Here is a 21,112-nt window from a genome sequence, read left to right on the forward strand (position 1 = left end):
ACGATCGGGTCAAAAACGCGCCGAAATTTGAATTTCACAAAATCATGACCCGCGATCGATCGTCCCAAAAAGTTTAATTGAGCATTCGACAAGTAACAATACAGACCATGCGAATTGCGGCGATCGGACGTATCGACTCTCCGAATTGCGAAGCTTGTGCGCGCGGGAGTGCGAATTGTGCAAAAGGCCACCCTAAGGCTCAGGAAGGTCCTATAGGGAATCCCTTTTGGGTTTCCTCATGTTGGTTTCGTCCTTCTAAGTGCTAGAAATTGACACCACACACGCGAAACTCCAGAAGGGGACGGAAGCGGGTCGAACTAAAACGAGGCGAGTCCCACTTCTATGGTTCTAAGATAGTCAAAGGGAGATTCCTAAGGCTAGATCCTAAACCCTAAGCGGAAGACTAGACCTCACGAAAATTGAGGTCAACACCATCGCACACAAAACAACCCATATTTATAAAGGATAGATCCTCTTAATTATAAGTACGCCATCTAAAATCATAGAGACGCAAATACCAAACTAAAACACATAAAACCAAGACATATAGACTGAAATAAAACTTTAACTCCCACATCACTCATACTCACTAAAAAGCTTTTTGCTCCATTTCAAAGCTTAAACAACTTATCGAGCGAGAAAAGGGTGAGTATGCAAAAATTAAAAGATGAGAAGTTAGAGAAAGAAAAACTAGTTTCTAGAGAAATTGCTGCTAGAGAAGTGACAATGGTAAAACTAGCAAGGCATTCATAGCATTGAATTTTAACTCAATCAACCAGTTTAATGAAGGGGTATTTTTGGCATTCCTATAAGTTGGCAACATTAAATGGCTGGTAAACACAATCAACATGACATACTGTTCAAGCGACTCTGATATCTCGATGATCGACGTCAAGTAAGACCCATAAATATTTTCGACAAACCAAAACTCTTTGCACATCTTATGAAGAGGGGCCCAAGTTGACTTAACCACATACAACAATCACTTCATTCAAATGACTAACGAGAGCCAAGTAAAGAACTTTGAAATAAATTTACAAAACACGACTCATAATGTGCAAGAGGACGAGTACTGCATAATTAAAAAGCAAGTACAATTCAATAAGAAAAGACAACACACAAATAGGGAAATCAAGAATTTCATTACAGTAAGTTTGATACAAGCACAAAATTTCTACATCACAAGAATAATTGATCATTCACCTAAGTTGCCACAAAGAAACATATTGAAAAAACAAAAAGTGCCTAGATCTCGCCAAGTAGCATAGCACATACTCGACCCCGACAAAGAATCAGCTTAACTTCAGCAATTCCAAGACATTTCAAACAAGGTCTACCTCCACCATCAAATCAGAAATCCTTATTGACAAAACCATATGCCTTCTCAGAGAAACCTTCCAAAGCTACCGCATACTCCAAGCGGCTCTATCCTCATCTCCAAGAGTGATATTTGACTAATAGCTCACCCCTGATAGCAAATAGTTGGTCTTGTTGGGTAGAGAGTGACATCATTGAGTCACTTGGGTCAACACCTATCCAAATTGTTGTGACAACTCAACTACTCAGCAAAAAGAGAACACTGATTACAAGCACGTTTGAGAAATTAATGAGCTAAGCATAAGGATAACTCGGTCTCCAATACCTCAATTTGACACAATAGCTTCAATGAGCTAATATCTGCACCTTCTCCAGTAGCCATCCTTTCATTACCGAGCAACGTGTCAAGATCACAAGCGAACTTGAGACACCAAGTACCTAGCGAAGTAAGCGTTGCGCATTATCGAGCAAAAGCTCCAGCGAGCTCAACCCTGACCCTTTCATGGTCGTCACCTACACAAATACTAAAATAGAAATGCTCTACAAATTACTTGATAAAGAACAGGAAGACTACGAGAGAGGACAACCCTATAATTCTAGAACAACTTACCTTCAGTTATAACTTTTTTGGCGAATACCTCCATCACCTTTGTGAAGGCACTCTTATGCCTTGGTTGCCAACCAACCTAAAAATAAGAACTACATTAATTCAGCATAATGTCTTACAAAAATAAAATTAACTAATTAGAAACCACCCTAGCTTTGCACCACGACCATATTCTCGGGATGGTCATCATTTGTGAAGACTCACCTGCCATCCCCACAATTGGAACCATCTCGATAAATGATGCAACTATCGTTAACTTCTAGCTCGACAAGATGAGTTCAAGCTTCATCCTTTTTCTCCCCTCGGCACTGTTTCTCTTCCTACTTTTTCTCATCTCAATCAATATTGCCTCATCAATAACATCAAAGCCAACAAGGTCCATCTCTCTTGCTTCTTGAGCACAAATGGGGAAGAACAAAGAAAAACACTGAGGGTGGCACAAAACTCTCTCTATAAAAGTTGGAATGTAATTTATATGAAAATGGAGCACGCTGAGTGGATAAAACAGCAAAAATTAAAATCTATGAATAGAATCCCACATTGACTTTTCCTTGGATTTCACTATTTACTTTTTCTATACACTTTAAATGTTAATTATTGCATTGATGAGCTCCTTCAAGGCGAATATGCCTAACTCAACCAAGACCATCAAACAAGCCCGTTGGACTGATCCAACCAAGGTAGATGACTACCCTTGGAGAAGACACTTGGTCGATACCCTTGAGCTAATCCAACCAAGGCCCAACAACTCATCTACATCCAATAACGAACTATTAGTCATAGCCTGAGTCTATATTTGGGCTACCCACATTCTATATTTTCATGTTATTTTTTATATTTATTACATGCACACCTCATCTTGTAGCTTTTCTTATAGCGCTTGAAACCTTAGATTCTCTTCTATAAATAGGGGAGTTTAAGGAGAGGACGGATGCATGTTTTTGGTCTTCGTATATGTATTTCTGAGCTAATTTATTTTATTTTTTTCATTAATGAATAAACTTTGTATCAAATGTGATTGGATATCAAAAAGTTGTTCAATTTGTGCTTGATATGCTATCATTTATAACCTACAAGGGGTTATGTCTGATTCTTGAAAATTACAATTGGATGGCTCATGATTTATGAATGCTATAATGACTCATGAATATGTTATTATCCCTTTTACCATTCCTGAAAACAAAAACCAATGAAAAGCAAATCTCCTTTTCTTGTTCACAGCTTCACCTACATTTTTCGTTCAGTTTTGAACTTAGTTCAGATGTGATGTATTCTGAGTTTGAGAATAATGAGGCTCAAATCTAAATTTTAACTTTTTTAATTACTTTGTGTCATATATTTTTAGTTCAGAGCGTAATACCAATGATTAATTATTTTATAACTTTATAGGAACAAACATTTCATCTTCATGGAAACTTAAGGATATTGGAAGACAATATATTATGAAGAGAATGGATTATATATAGAAATAGTTTAAATTTCATGTACACTGATTTGAATTTTATTGCGCTTTTATAAATATTATTTATGTAGTTTTTTATTCAAATACTTATATGACATTATTGCATAGGTTGCACAATGTACCTATTAAATCTGCTTAGTTTTATTTCATTGTAGTATTTTGCTTTTCATTGTATGTATAATATATTCGTTAAATCTATATGCATTTCAAGTTCCATGTGGGTAATTTTGAGTTGCATTGGAGCAAGCTTAAAAAAATGAGTCAATTTGAGTGCACAATAAATATAAGATTTTGCACTGGCTCGAATCGGTTATGAGTTGACTCTAAATTGTGTCATAGCGTGTTGAGTCAATTTGACTCAAAAATATATTTCTGCTTCGAGTCAAATTCAGTTGAAGTAAAATTTAATTATTTCGAATTCAAGTCGTTTGATGAGCCCAAACTTGAATCAATGCCGCAACTAGGCGGGGGCAACTTCAGCCCGAGCTCCAAGCTATTTACAAAGTATAAACAATTTCTAAGTGCTTATTAACAAGTTTTAAATCCTTGTGACAAACAACCAGATAAGCTTGAAAGAAGAAATTACAGGAAACATTAGCTTTAGCAAAATTATGGTCAATTATGATACATTGAGTCAGAAGCAACCACAATTTATATGTTATAATTGACAATGGAATAGGGTAAAACTTGATATCAGCAAGCGAACACCTAAAAACCAACAGCAATACTCTAATGGTACAAACAAAATAATATCATAGGAGTTATAAGGGAAATACACCATTCAAAGCATTCCAAGAAAGCCAAGATGTTCATCTGCTTGATTATAGAATAACCTTACAAGGAGATATTATCCTTTAAGATTGCCCTGCTGTAGATGTCACAGATTGTTCTAATTATAATATAAATGTAACAACCTGTTAATCTGTTTTGGACTGCATTTGGATAAAATGCATGTTGAAATTCCAAGGGTTTCAGATGCTCCTAGTCACAATTCAAATTTCAAAACTCGCACCAATGAAACCTAAGGAAGATCCAATTATATATAAATGAGGAAAAAATATTGCATTCCATGCTGAAGAATGATGAGTATATCCAAAAACTCACAAGACAAGGGCTAGGAAAAGCAGATTTCCTTCCATCTGTCATTTCTATGTCTATAGGATTTCTTCATAAACTTGTTTATTCAATTCTACCCAACAATTCCCTGGCATCCTTACCCAGTCAGCCTCTAACCCTTTTTTATGAGATAACTCCACTGTGTATTCCAGATCCAATTCCTCTCCTTTTCTGTTGAATAAACAGATGTTCCTGATGCTACTCTGAGTTTTTGACACAGAAGACACACACATTTGCACACACATTTGCACACGGAAGTATTCAGACACTAAGAGACAAAACTGACGAGAGGAAAAGCATCGAAACTTTATCAAGATCATAAATGCTTGAATAATATCCGTAATATGTATGTATTAAAATGATAAATATGAGAAATTAGCCAGAGTTGGTTTTTCTTTTTGTTTTTCTGCCGTGCACCTATTGGAGTGCTGACTGGCAAGGATGGGGGCTTGAGGAAGGCAAAGTGAGGAATTAAGAATAGAGGAAGTATAAGAGAAAGGAGACAGAAGATATGTTAAAAAGACAAAGAAAGAAAGATGGTAAATATAAACTTCAAATTATCCAACATTAAAGAACTGAATGGCGAGCAAGGGGTATAACAGACTTCCATCTTTTACATGGATGAGTGACATTAATGCTGTGGATGTAGTGAAATATGCGGAAATCTCAGAGGAAACAAATCAAATAAGAGATAGCCTTCAAAGAATGGTGCCAACAGATCAAAACCACATATCCATATTAACTTGGTTTCAACCTTCCTGAAAAGACCAGTCTCAAAATAAGGAATGTCCTGAATAAATTACAACATGTTAGGGCCATGTTTCGAACACATCCAGTGCTACTGGTGGAAACAGCCGAGGCAAATCTTTTCAAACTGCAAAATGTCCAAGCGGGCAAACATAGAATATTTCATGTTAATCCAGCAACCTAATAATATCACAATCACGTCAGAGCGGTCTCTAGTTTTTAACCTATGCTTTTTCACACGGGCAAAAACAACACAGACATACGATTACAGAAAGAAAAAGATGAAAACCATATCAACTTATCTGTATATTCTAGAGTTTTCTCAACAGTCTATTAAGCAAAGCAAAAACCTTTATAAATGTAAAATACTCCTGTGATTTGAGAAAATTAAGGTGTCAATCAAGGAATCAAGATATATTGATGGCTACAGATGAGTGCCACACTACCAAATGAAATAAAACTTGGGTTTGCAGTTCATGCGGAGTTGGATTTTGTAGAAATTGAATTTAGTGAATTGATAAAGAAACTGTTCTTGTAACTCCAATGATGAAGAAATGCCTTTCTGAAAGAGATTTTAAGAAAGTAAAAACTAGCAATTAAGAAATAACCTTTCTGAAGGGCAGAACTCAAGTGAGGAAATCGCTGTTCCATGATGATGCTTCTTGCTCCAATGACAGATATCCATTTTCTTTACTTCAACTACACAAATGTCACCATCATTGCTGCCTCTGAATTAAGGAAAAGTAGGCATGAGAACCTTCACAATGCTTCAAAGGACAAAAGTAAAAAAAGCTGAAATAATGCCACATTTCACCAAATAAATGATCAATTTAGCATAAAAAAAATGCTGAAGAGTGACATCTTTTTTTATAAATATTTTTTTCCTATGCATTCCAATGTGAACGCTGGAGTAAACGGATCCAAATTTATGAAAATAGCCTCTTTGTATATTAGGGGCAATGCTTTCCCGAGTCTGCATTGGCAGGAGTCTCATGCACCTTTTTATTCTAAATTATGAGCATTAGCAGAACAATAGCAAGTGATAACTCCAACTCTACTTTAGCCATAAAGAACATAATAACTGACAAAGATAAGATATAACATGGAAATAGGATATTTTCATATTTTAAGTAAAAGTGATGACAACAAAGAAATATATCCAAAGATATCTACAGTTGCATAAAGATACACACATTAGAGATATCTACAATTGAGCATCCATCTATTTATCGTGCACGTGTTTGGATTACGCTAGTGCAGAATTTAGGAGAGTTGATGTATACAGATTTAACTCTATATTACATGGGGTATTTTTGTGATTCCAATATTTGACCTACAAGTCATAATGAAGGTGACCTAACAATAGTTCAATGTTCTCCCACTTACGCATCCATATAAGTATCTCAATTTCATGCAAATTGTAAAGTTTGGAAGATAAATAAACACCAATGAGTAACCCTTCTTGGATGGTATCTTCGAATCCATTCAGGAAAAATGCTGATATATCCTAGATGTATTTCAATTATTTTCCAGAAGTTTTAAATTAAGATCTGAAGCATGTTTACAACTGATAAATTATTCCTCCTAAAAATGAGGGTATTGAACGGTGGATGCTTAGTACCCTAAATTTACAGCAATATTCTTGATTACCAAATCAAAAGCATCAATATGGGTACTTCGCCATTGAGGCATCTTAGATTCATGGAAGACAATGGATAAGGAAGACCTCACTTCTATACTGAAGCTGAGAAACTCATCACATAGGTGGGAAGTTGAACTTGTTCTCCATCTGAAAATTATTCCGCAGCCATATCTCACTAACTAAATCCATGCAGACGACGATCATCATATTCTGGTTTAATAAGTGCCAGAAACTATTAGAGCAGTTAGATGGTTCAAAGACTAGTTTTGTATGCTTAGTAGCTTTCATAAAAGGTATTTCCAATTGATTAATCCACAAAACAACCAAACCTCCACTCCAACCCCACCTGCAACTGGCTTTCATAACCAAAGCTAAAGTTCAGATACAAACGTAAAAAAGAAAAAAATATCAGGTTATGTTAAAACTTGAATATGAACATGTTCTACATGTGTTCTAGCCCGTCCATGTTGCCTAAATTTCTTCTTTATTTAGTATGCCCACAGACCACCACCACTGCCCACAAAAATATGACGCGAAGTAGCAGTTAGAACAGTCGTTGAGGAATCATTGCCATCTATGGCAGTGATACAAACAATGCAAAAGGAAGGCTGACAAAGTGGCAAGACAACAGAAATAAGGATAACAAAAAAAGAGTTCGTTTTGTGAAAAAAGGAAAAGAAAGTCCCCTAGAATAATTTTCGAGCACTGCTTTGAGTGCAATGAAAGTATAAATGCAAGGTTAATGCCAGGGTTTTAGAGCTTTAATATAAATAAAATGAAAAAAGAAGTGGCTTTCATTTTCTTACAATGCTAGGTACTTCCCGTCCAAGCTGACAGAAAGTGCCGAGATAGGTTTTCTGAGTAACCTTTTGAACCCAATTCTATTCCACGTACTGATATCCCAAACAGCGGTGACCACCTTGCCTCCTGTCGCACATTAAATTAATGTTTTGCAAAATAAGCAGTCAGTCATTTGGCCACACAAACACACGCAAAATAACCATACCCTTTTGAATTGTGCAAAACAGAAAAGGTCTCATGCCATCCTTAGAGAATCGGCAACATTCAATTTTCTCATCCTGAAAAGGAAAAAAAAGAAAGTCAATATAATACACAAGGCATCAGAGACGGCTTAAATATAAAATGCACAGCCATCAAGAAAATGTACCGCATTTCGGGCCAAAGAAATCATTGGAGCTGCGTCACTTATTTTCCATATTCTTGCAGAACCATCAGTAGAGGTTGAAACCAAGAATTCTGAATCTAAGCTGTAGAAAAGAATTCAGAAGACAAAGTAAATAGGAATTTTATTGAACTGTTGATAAAAAAATTTACATCATTATGAGCGTTGTTTATAACCAAGTATATAAATAAATAAAGTACTGGAATAGGTACTTCTCAATATCTTCTTAGATTTGGTAATAAATAGGTTATGGTTCAACAAGACCAAACCGAGAATAAAAACCGCTATGGACACAATTCTCTGAAGATGAACTCACCAACTGAACTTGAAATGGGCTCATCAAGGAAGTTCTCCAAGAACTTGCCTGCCATGTTCCAAGTAGTCCTATTCTCCAGAGACCCTCCAGAATCAAATTGAACTCAACAGCTAGGTTCAAGGAATACTCGATCACCAAGTTGATGAAGAACTCGTCAAAGTCATAGAGAATTCAATGACCAAGTAATAGTCCAATTTTGGCTGCAGCCTTTTGCATTTTACAAGAAACAGACTGCTATTGCTTTATATATTTTTTTATATTTAGCATATTTTGCAATTTTTCCTATATTGTTCAAGCCCTGATCCCCACCTATAAATAGGAGGTCACCAGGAGAGACTGGGTTACATAATCTTGTACAAGCTAGTTTAAAAAATATTGTGCTATTGAGCTTTATAATGAAAATTTACTCAACTCTCCTTTTAAAATTTTTGTCTAATACATTCCCTTTTCCTTTGCATTAAATAAGATGCTAATGCAATCCATGGGCAGATAAATTAGAATCCAACAATAGTAGGGTAGTCAAAAATAGAAAATCGATAGGGGCATTTAAAGAATAAAATGAGAAAACAATGCCAACAAGCTAAAAACTAAGTAATGACAAGGACACAATCCCTACCAAAATGCAAAACCAAGAGTGCAGCAAGAGAGATGATCAAGAAAATTATGTTAGCCTGAGAAATAGTCAAATAAGGAGGTTAAGAAGGGAATCCAATCCTCACTTCAACGCTATAATCAACTCTTGGATAGAACAAGACAAATACAACGAGTATTCTATGAACACCTCTACAGTGCAAGCGATTGCACACTTAGGTAGAAGAGAAATCCGCAATGCTGAAAATACAAGAATGTAAGTCAAATGCATTAGAGAATTCGGCAAGAGCTGCATTAATATAACTTATAGTAGTAAATCAAACCGAACAAGATAGTCAAAGTACTAGAAAACACATCTCGTTCGCATAAACGCCATTATCATAAGCATGTTACATTAATAATTAAAAATCAACATCGAAATTCATATATCATTATGCTCATCTTATCAGATATCTTTTCGATGCGTATAAAATTCCAAACTTCCATTAAATCTTTCAAGATAGAAAGAAATTCAACACGTGAATTTAGCATTTAATATTTATCAAGTTGGTTGGAGCATAATTGCTGTACTTACTACAAAGTAACTAATGAATAATCATAATGGTCACAATCTCGTCATTTTAAATAGCCTCAAGAACAATATAAATAAATCTATGTGGTAAGGTGCTAAATATGAATTAGTGAAAGGGATGGATAGAAGAATAATCAATGACAATATTAATAGGTTCATGAAATATAGTCAATTTAAATAAATTGAAGTCTGAACAAATAATAAAACAACCACAACATTACAGTTATAAAGCAGTAATCCCAATGCATTGTATGATTTTAAATGAGACAATCTTTTTTGTAATTAATTTCTTAAAGGACTGTTTAGAAAGTATTTTAGGCCTCAAAGCAATATTATCTTATTACTTGACTTGAATTCTACATATCAAGAATTTCAATCAACAAACTTACAATTATAAAAATTAATAATTAATTTTTTTGCAAAGCTTCATGCAAACGAAGTAAATATCATGCTAATATTTGTGCAAACAAGCTAGGCATACAGCCAATATAAAGTTCAATAGCATCTATAGGTTTCCGAGATTGCCAGAGTAACTTCAACTGCAGTGGTGCATTTAGACATATTAATAGATGAATGATACGCAAAACCAGTGAAAGGCAGCATCACTCAAACAACTACTCATCTTGTTATGTCCATAAATTTATGGAACCTTTTAATATGATTTGATTGTTGAAAATCAGTGTTTAACAAATATATAAACTTTATTGCTGCGAGGAATCAACAATTTTATAATATGATATGATATGGACCATTTAGAAAACTGATCAACCACTATAAAGAAAGAATCATGTTTCCTTGAAGTCGTGATAATCTTACAGCAAGTACATTTAACATCCTTTGAAGCACCTTATGGAATAGCTAATAGTGTGTAATGCCCAATGTTATTTTGTTTTTCTTTAGCTATTTGGCAAGATTTACATCATGAAAAAAAATTCTTGAAACATTTCTTTTAAGACTTGACCAGTAATATCTATTAGAATTATAAGCCTAATTATTAGGCTAAATACTACTACAATTATTATTAGTTTTTATTTGATTTTCTTTGCTTCCTTTATTTCCGTTTCCACAGTTATGTATGTTCTAGTTTGTCGATTTCTAAATTTTTCTTTCCCTTGTTTGGATCTTGTAAGATCTATTTATACCTCTTCCTATCAATAAAAAGTATGCAACACTATTCTCTAAATTTAACATGGTATCAGAGCAAGGTTCTAACCCTAGATCCTCTACCTAGACGTCGGCCATCCGTAAGGCTCTCCCTGCAAGTTTTCTGCTTCCAAGATCAGCGCAAGCAGCTGCAGGTGCTTCTTTGCCTTGCTTCCTTGCTTCTGTCAGCCTATTCCCACCTTATGCGTTCCCATCTTATGTTGGCCTATTCCAGTCGCAAAAAATAGGTTGGGTTGCCGCCTTTGCATTTGTCACGCCTCCTTGCTGCTGCCAGGCTGTTCCCACGCTTCTGTCGGCCTGTTCTAGGTTCTGAGATTCTTTCTGCTGCAGAAAACAGGTTAGTTCACCTCCTAGTTGCTTCTACCTGCCTGTTCCAGCTACCTAAGATTCCTTTATGGCGACCTGAGCTTTCTCCAGCCGGCCAGAGTTTTTCCAACCTAATTTCCGTCGTCGGGTCTTCCTTTGTTCAGCATCCAAGATATTCCTATGTCTCGCAACCCAACATCACATTTGGCTCTGTTAGAATCATGACATACTCTTCCACCACCGAGCCTTCTCCCGACGGGGTACTCGAGTCCATCGGAGGGTCGACACTTATCTATATCCCTCAGATCGAAGGATCGGAAAATCAAATGAACTTCCTTATCACCACACATAAACTGAACGGTCGTGTCTTTGTTTGCCAAGAGAAACGGGAAATTCGGCTACCTCACAGTAATGACTCGTGAACCTCCTAGAGCTATCCCAATGTATGAAGTGTGGGAAGTGGAGAATTTCATGGTCACGTCGTGGCTGATTAACTACATGAAAATTGCGATTGGTCGTTCGTATATGTTTCTTCTTTCGGCAATGCCCTATGAACTACAGTTCGGGATACCTACTCAGATGTAGAAAACTCCAACCAACTTGACAAGGTTGCCTAAAAGATCCGCGAGGCGAAATAGGGATCGAGGACTGTGACTCAGTATTATAATGGTTTGATAGCATTATGGATGAAATGCAATCTCTACTATGATTACATATGGGAATCCCCAACTGATCTTTCCCTCTTTTAAAAAATTGTAGAAAAAGATCGCTCATTTCGAGTTTTCGCAAGTCTTGACAAAAACCTCGATGAAGTCTGGGCCAGTATCCAAGGTCGGGAACCACTTCCTTCCACTCGTGCTGCTTTCATAGAAATTTGATGTGAAGAGAGATGGAGAATTGTCATGCTAGACACTTCCACTTCAATCGAATCATTTGTCTTGGCCACTAATATTACCCAACTCTCATCTATGCCTCCTCGAACCACTTGTGATTGCTGCCACAAACCCTACCATACTTGAGAGAAGTGTTGCAAACTCCATGGAAAACCGATATGCAAACGATCAGCCAAATCCTCCTCTGCCAAGAGCCTCATTACTACAACTGAATCTGCTACGGTTAAACTAGCTCTCATTTGGAATACCCCAGGATCACCCATCTCTCTTAAGAGTCATATGGAGCAATTAATCAAGCTGCTGGGATCCAAACAGTTGACTTCCAACCCATCAACCTTCCACGCCCGTAAAGGTATCACCTCTATGGCACTAACTTCTTTTTCTAGTACATGCACCATTGTTTCAGAAGCCACGTACCACATGACTAGGTGCTCCAAGCTTTCTAAACAAAATATTCATGCTCTGGGAAAGACAATTAAAATTGTTTATGGCTCCTACAACTCAATTGCTGTTAAAGGATTGGTTGTGTTAACAACCGGTTTAACTCTGAAATCTGTGTTAAATGTCCTTCTGTTGTAGTGTCACATATTACCTGTTAGTAAACTGACACATGACATTGATTGTGTTGCTAGCTTTTCTCTTGATGTTTGAGTTTTTCAGGATTGTCATTCGGAGAGAATGATGGGAACTGCTAAAAGAGTAAATGGGCTCTACTTCTTCCAAGAGAAAGGCACGAAGAACATTGACACTTCTCCCAATAGTTGTAGTTTTTCTCGATTCACTAAATGTTCTATTAAATTGTTTCTTATCGTTTGGGTCATCCTAGTTTTCAGTATTTAAAACAATTGTATCCGTCGATGTTTACTAATAAAAATTTTGCTAACTTTAAATGTGAGATTTGTCAATTAGCTAACATCATTACGTTCCTTATCCATCTCATTCTTACACGCCTTCCGGTTCCTTTTCTCTTATTCACAGTGACTTCTGGGGACCCTGTCGCACTCCCAACTACACTAATAAATGGTGGTTCCTTACCTTAATTGATGAGCACACTCGAATGATGTGGGTTTATATCTTAAAAGATAAATCTGAAGCTGTTGCCACCTTTAAAAACTCACTCCTCTTTTGACCCAATTAAAAACTTCAATTCAAATCCTTTCAACCGACAATGACCGTGAATTTTTTAATTCTAATTTAGGTGAGTTCTTGGTAAGAAAATGCATCCTCCATCATAGCCTATGTACGGACACTTTTCAGCAAAATGGAGCAGCAGACAGAGAAAACCAACACTTTCTCAAAGTAGCTCGCTCCATTATGTTTCAATCTAATGTCCCAAAAAGATTTTGAAAGGATGTCGTGCTTATTGCCACCTATGCCATCAATAGAATTCCCACAAAAAAATTATAATTTTAGAGCTCCATTAACCATCTTGATGTTATGTTTCCCCACCAATCGGTTCTTCACCGCTCTTGAACCCAAAATTTTTGGGTGCATGGCTTTTGTTCGGAACACTATTCCTAATCGTAGTAAGCTTGATCCAAGGTCTATAAAATGTGTCTTCCTCGGATATTCTGCTACTCAAAAAGGCTATCGGTGTCTTAATCTTACCACAAATAAACTATATGTAAGTGCAGATATCTCATTCTTTGAAAGTGTTCCTTAGTTCCCAGGTCACCAACTCAAGTGAGGAGGATCTTGATTTCTTAGATATTATTCCTCATCTGGTCCTTGCGGATATTTCTCCTACCACTATATTTGAGGAGCCCTTTGTCCCTCTGGATCCACCACTTACCAAACAACCAGAACCTCCTCCTATTCTTCATGTTTATGTTCGGTGCACTCATGGTCCCACTTTGGAGTCCGCTACCTCTTTACAGGACCTACAATCCGCTCCGAGTGATATCCCCAGAATTGATAACAGTACGAATTAGGAGGTGAGTTCTTCCGTTGATGTATGCAATCAAACAATATGTCTCTTTCCATAGTGTATCGCTAACCCTGACAGATCATCACCTCTCATCCACTATTGAAGTATCATTAATTGATCCTTCCTGGAAAGCTGCAGTAATTGATGAAATCAATGTCATTCAGCAGAATCATACATGGGATGTTGTGGACATTCCTCCAAGTAAAAAAACAGTAAGGTGTCACTGGATTTTTAGCACCAAGTTTAACTCCGATGGATCCTTTGAACACAACGAGGCACGGTTAGTCTCCAAATGCTACTCACAAACACACAGAGTTGATTATGAGGAGACATTTCCTCCGGTTGCTAAATTAAACACTATTCGAGTTTTACTTTCCCTTCATGTTAATTTAGTCCGGCCTTTGCTCCAACTGGACGTCAAAAATATTTTTCTAAATAGGGATCTCATAAAGGTGTACATGAGCCTTCCTCTGGGCTTTGACTATAATATTCCTTGGTGAAGTACGCCGGCTGCGGAAGTCCCTCTACGAACTAAAGCAATCTCCAAGGGTCTGGTTTGACAAATTCACAATTGTGGGAATAGTTCATGGATTTTTCACAGGCCTAACAGATCATACTCTCTTCTTTCGACATTCATCCGATGACAAAATTGCTATCCTTACCATCTATATCAGCGATATTGTGATCGCAGATGATGATCTACCAGCATTGGACTCTATGAAAGGTATTCTTGCTACTCCATTTGAAATGAAGGACTTGAGGTCACTCCGATGCTTCTTAGGCATGAAAGTTGTTTGGTCATCTAGTGATATTTTCTTGTCTCAGCGCAAATATGTGCTTGATTTATTGACATAGAATAACTTTCTCCTTGTAAACAGGTGGCAGTCTCAATAGATCCCAATAAAAAATTAGTTGATGTTCCTAATACGGTTTCGGTAAACAAGAATCACTACCTACGACTTAAAGGGAAAATCATTTATCTCGTCCATAATCGCCCCAACATTTGCCACGCAGTAGGTATTGTGAATCAATTCATTATGAGCACCATCTCTGAGTTGTCCAAAGGATCCTTCACTACTTAAAAGGCACACCGATCTCAGGTTTATTTTTTTTGCGTCACACCTCTTATTCTATTGTTGTTTATACAGATGCTGATTGGGCCAGGTTTGTACATGATCGGTGATCCACCTCAGGATATTCCTCATTCGTGTGGGGAAATCTTGTAACATGGAAAAACAAAAAACAATCGGTTGTGACCCAGAGTAGTGCTTAAGCCGAGTTTCATTGCATGCCCTTAGGTATCTATGAAGCTCTTTGGTTACACATCATAATCCGTGAATTGTGTATGCCGGTCTCTGCTCCTCTCCAGTTATTCTATAATAATAAAAAAACCATTATTATTGCACATAATCCGGTCCAGCATGATCGGACCAAACATGTGGAGATTGACAAACATTTCATTAAGGAGAAGCTCGATTCATGATAGATTTGTATTCCATTTGTCTCATCTAATGATCAATTAGTAGATATCCTTACCAAGAATCTTCTTCGACCATTGTTTGACAACTTCAAATCCAAGCTGAACATGATAGACATTTATGTTTAACTTGAGGGGAGATCTATAGTTTAACATTACTTTAAATTCAAGTTGAATATGAAGACATCTCTGCTCCTCTCCAGTTGTTCTGTGATAATAAAAAAACAACCATTAGTACTGCACAAAATCCGTTCCAGCATGATCGGACCAAGCATGTGGAGATTGACAGGCACTCATTAAGGAGAAGCACGATTAAGGGGATATTTGTATTCCATTTGTCCCATGTAATGGTCAATTAGAAGATATCCTTACCAAGAATCTTCCTCGGCCATTGTTTGACGATTTCAAATCCAAAATGAACATAATGGACATTTATGCTTTAACTTGAGGGGAAGTATTAGAATTATTAGCCTAATTATTAAGCTAATTACTGCGACAGTTATTATTAGCTTTTATGTGATTTTATTTGCATTCTTTATTTTCATTTCCATAATTATATATTTCTTATTTGGTCTATTTCTGAATTTATGTCTTTCCTTTATTTGGATTTTGTAATATGTATTTATACGTCTCTTCCTATCAATAAAAGTATGCAGCACTATTCTCTAAATTTAACAATATCTTTTCTTAATTATAGCTACATTTTGTCGTGATTAAAATGCCTTAAATATCACCAAAATGTAACTTTTAAGACCAGAAAATCTCTCAAAGATGAATTAATAATGAATATAAATTATTTTCTGATAAAAACTCATTCATTATCATAAAATGTTTACTAAACACAGTTGAGTCACAAGCTAAGCCACAATAAATCTCACCCAAATCGTTACTATCAGGGTAATTTCTCTTAATGTGGGAAAAGCTAGTAACCTTAATTTGTATGTCAAAATAAACGCAACCTTAAAATATCAAGAGGCTTATTTTTAATTTCAACATAACCATTTTATTATAAATGTCTAATTTCACACACACAAGAGTTATATATCTTAAAGCTTGCTGTCAGAATATTCGACAAATCACTAAGGGAACAATTAATATCTCCAATATCAAAGTGATTCAATGAAATAAAATTTTCTATCATAATTTGAATATTTATGTTGTGTATTACTCGACTTTTTCCCAAAATAGGCAATTAGATGTCCCTCTTGGAGATACTAAACTAGTTGATGAATTATTTATAGTAGCCTAAAAATGAAAACTTTTATTATCATGAAATTGAGTAAAAGTTCTCTAATTTTAATTTCTTAAACTTTAAGATAAACAAATAATCCATTAGCAAATATAATAATCCAAATGAAATTATTGATGATGTAGCAAATTAGCACTCCATATTCAAATATAATTTCTTAGCCTTTAGTTTTTTAAAGTCTTTCATAAGATACAATAAACAACTCTCTTTAGTATAGGTCTAAAGTGGAATATCATCAAAATATAACATAACAATTTTCAATAAAAAATCTGAGAACATGGTTAATAATTCTCATAAAATACTGGTGCATTATTTAGTCAAAAAATATCATTAATATTAATGGAAATCATCTTGAATTTTAAAGGTAGTTTTTCATTCATCACCCTCTCGTTCTCATTCGCTGAAAACAACTTTTTGATCAATTTATAAGAATAATATGTCCAATCATAATACCCAACATATAATCAATGTAGATAAGGAAATTGATATTTGATAGTGATATTATTAATCACATCAGCTATTTACACACATTTTCCAATGATCATCCTTTATTAGTTTAATCAATATACAAGAACCGCATAAGGACTCACTGATCTTATCTTGGAGGTCTAAATCCAAGGCTTTCAATTACTTTTGTGGGGTCGAGAATGTGTAAATAAATCTAGGCGAGCGGGAAAATTTTATGTGCAGTTTAGACCAAAGCAAAACGATCAGCCAAAAGCTGAGGTCAAACTAGCCCTAAGACTACCCATTAAGATTTTTCCTTTGGGGTTTTGGAATGAAGGGAGATTTATGGCATGGATTCTCTTTGAAGTTGTAGGAAAGTTAGAAATTATGCTTTGGAGTTTTTGGAGAGGATCCAATAAGTTTAAGAATGTTTGGTGGAGACTACACCAAGACAAGATCAAAATGAATGGTTTGGTTTATTTTGATTAGCCTTAAAATGCATGAATGGGGGATGGATCTAATGGTGACTTTGGGTGTGCGCTAGACAGACTTGGAGGGGTTTGGGTAAATATTTTGATATCGAGTTTTTGCTTAGGATCCAAGGGGTTTGGAGGTTGGTGAAAGTGGGAGCGCCAAACTAAGTCAAAGATGCCTAGTTTTTGCTGCCACTTGTAGAGGCCCAAAATTTTTTTTTTCTTCGCTAAAAGAGTGGAAGAAACTTATAGAAAAACTTTAGGGTTGTTGAGGAAAGATTATGAGAGGTTAGAAGAGAGATCATTATAAAATAAAAGATCGACCAATAAGCACAAAACTAAAGGGGTCCAGCCAATCATTGAATACAAAAGCCTAGAGATTTCAATCTCAACAAATTTTTTTTCAAACAGAAAAAAGTTGAATTTCATAAATTAAAAATAAATATTTTAAGCATAGATCATGTCTTAAGAAATAAAAATAAAAATAATAAGGAAAAATTAAAACAGGAAAGGAAGGGAAGTGGGGTCACTCCAATCAAAAAATGGCCATCCCCCTTACCTGAAAGGAAAAATAATAAAGAAAAACATAAGGGAAATGATTAAACAAAAAAAATCAAATTATTAAAAAGAATATTTGAATTTTTAAATTTTCTTTAAGTAAACAATTTCAAAAATTTTCAATTATAAACTTCAATTTTTCATATAATCTCTCTTGTTTTTTTTTTATCCATCTTGTGATGAGGCCATTATAGCTCACTTGATATTGCTCTGATGCTCAAGCCATAATTATTTTTTTTTCTTAATGTTTTGCATCACTCATTCTCATCAACAAATTCTTTCTTAAATAAGACATCTTTTTGTCTCTTACGCTCAAAATGTTCAAAAGGATTTCAAGTAGGGGAGAGAAATGATTTACGAAAAACTTAGGGAGGGGCAAAGCTTCTATAATATACATGCTTACAAAAAAATATAATAGCAAAAATTTTAAATTATATATAACTACATATGATTTTCTCAGATCTAGGCGATAAAGGTCATGCCCAACCACACCTTGATTCCACCATTGTCAATATGATTAAACTTATAATGTAGAAAATTAGGGGATGGCGATCGAATATTTAAATCAAATGGAATGCTTCATATCCCTAAATGAAGTCGAACAATCAAGAAATTCACCAAGTTACTTCTTTAAATTAAAATTATAATCAATAAACATCCTCGCGTACAAACATTATCTCAATCAAATCATTATTTAATTTAATAGCTGCTATGGGCATAAGTTACTCCCTTAGCCAAACTCCCCTTTTTAATGAATGTTGATTCGAAATATGTAAATATTTTTAAATTTATTAGAAACATTAATTTCTTTAGCCATAGAATGGCTCTTAATATACCATATTTCAAAACTATCCTATTCCCAGTGATCTTAAATGCATAAGTATTAACTTACCAAAGTGACTTATATCTAAGCCATACATCTACAATAGTCTAACCCGAACAATATCTACTACAACCACATGTAAAACATCACATCACATCACATCTTATCGCTATTGATAAGATGATTGGATACTAAGTGTTAGATCTAAATTTATTTAGGGCTAACACCGAAATTTTACTAATAGAAACAATACAACATGAGATAACTAGAGAAAAAAAAAAACCCAGTGTGATAAACTCTAAAATTTTACTAGACAGTAAAAAGTAAAAAAGCTGAGTTTAAATGATTTTTTGTGATTACCTCACCCACTAGCCCCCTAGTTATAAAATTTAGGGATTTGCGTGTTGCAGGAAAGACTAACTTTTAAGCTATACCGAGAAAATACATACCAAGAAATAACAATCGCTTGATTATTTGATTAAAATATGACCAATATGAGATAAAATATTTATATAAGACGCAAACAAAAAGAAAAAAATAAATTTAATTTACTTTCTATAGTGGCTCTTCCATTTCAGTTGGATTATAAATTATTAGTTATAGAAAATTTAATTTTAACAATTTGACCGTCTTTACCGGCCTTGGTTAATTCCCAGCCCCGGGCCAGGTTGTGACATTTTGATGGAAGTGAGAACAAAAACCACCTAAGATTTGTTACTTCTAGCGAAGCAAACAAAATATACAAATGATTGCTAAAAATACTAGGCGCCAATAATCAGTTGAAGAAACCATCTTATTAAAACCATTTGAATTCCAGTCCAGAAGTCAAAAGTGTCCATCAATTGCAAGGCCAAAGCCACACATCTACATCAAAAAGTTTTAGCCTTATATAAGCTATACTGATACACAACCCAAAAATGTGTTGGAATATTAATAATGGCAAAAGAACCAATGTGCGTGTAAGATAACAAAAAGTAGTGTGTCCCTTTACCTGATATCCATATCTCGAAAGGATTTATGTGCTCTCGGTTCATCCAAAAGAACTTTCAAACTTGGCCACTCCATAATTCTAAGATGCCCATCCTAGGAACAGGAAGAGATATCAGTGTTACATTCTAAAATTGTAAATTTATGTGTACATAGTTAAAAATGATCTTATGCAGTTCACATGAAAATAGATGGCAAAAACCAATAATATGACAAAGCATCACACAGCTACATAAACTGCTTCGTTTTGTCACAGTGAAGAGTAAAGCTGGGATAAGAAGATTTTTTCAACGCTTTCAGGCATTAAAGAGAAGATGAATAACTCGAAGGACCACAGTTTGTTGAATTGTCCATAAAAATCTACATCCAGAAATGAACTCATAAACTACAATTTGCACATGCAATAAAAAAATATTAGCCATAAACCACTCAATTGGTCATATACCTGTCCACCAGTGACAAATTTGGAACCGTCTGTGCTAAAAACAAGACACTTCTGAGGACCAATAGACTGAAGGGGAGGAAGATCTTTTGCAACAAGCTTGTAGTTTAAATCTCGATCAAACAGTTCAAATAATCTGCAAATTCGTTTTTGTTTCAGAAACATTTTATCATTTATGAAGAATACCTTACCATGACAAAAAATAAGATCTTCTAGTATAGCATGATTATCCTTTCAAAAACAATAATTTTGAAGAAACTTAAATGCAAAAAAAAAAAAACAAATAAAAGTAAAGTCGTAAGGAACTTAGAATAGTTAGATCATACATTTTTCATTTTAGGCACAATAAATAAGAAAAAATAGAAGTAGCAAGTGTCGGTCAACTTTTTTTTTCGATTGATTAATTATGAAAATATGGTATATGAAAATAATTTTTGAGATTTAATTTAAGTATAAAAGATATATAGTTTGAGTTTTAAAAGTAGTATGTTTTAATTTTTGAAAAAATGAGACCAAATGGATCTCATTAGTCTGATAGTTTGCATAATCGTGTCTGATACCGCGAATACTACACCCTCTCGAGAGATAAGTGTAGACCTCAGCGATAGACCCAATCCTGCAAACTAAGAGATTTGTGACATCCGTTTGGTCTACGAACCTTTTATATATGACCGACAAATTCCCCTATTTAATACAAAGATTAAATAGGATTTATTTTACCTGGGTTCCAAGTTCCCTATAGAGGCAAGCCCCTATAGTTAATTACATCCCAAATGACGGGAGTCACTTGAGAAAACTCTCGATAATGATCAAT

At 35.1% G+C, this 21,112-nt stretch overlaps 1 protein-coding gene across 1 annotated transcript in view; it reads right to left on the reverse strand.

The window, feature by feature from the left end:
• Positions 1–21,112, reverse strand: part of LOC110030723 (SEC12-like protein 1) — a 38,346-nt gene that overhangs the window by 8,803 nt on the left and 8,431 nt on the right. The window contains exons 3-8 of the mRNA XM_020733608.1: positions 20,302–20,434; positions 19,861–19,952; positions 8,060–8,159; positions 7,898–7,970; positions 7,698–7,818; positions 5,858–5,977 (exon numbers count right to left, since the gene is read on the reverse strand). Of these exons, the coding sequence (XP_020589267.1) occupies positions 5,858–5,977; positions 7,698–7,818; positions 7,898–7,970; positions 8,060–8,159; positions 19,861–19,952; positions 20,302–20,434 (639 nt within the window). The remainder of the gene's footprint in view (positions 1–5,857; positions 5,978–7,697; positions 7,819–7,897; positions 7,971–8,059; positions 8,160–19,860; positions 19,953–20,301; positions 20,435–21,112) is intronic.

Source organism: Phalaenopsis equestris, unplaced genomic scaffold, assembly GCF_001263595.1.
Source record: "Phalaenopsis equestris unplaced genomic scaffold, ASM126359v1 Scaffold000755, whole genome shotgun sequence".
Taxonomy (NCBI): Eukaryota; Viridiplantae; Streptophyta; class Magnoliopsida; order Asparagales; family Orchidaceae; genus Phalaenopsis; species Phalaenopsis equestris.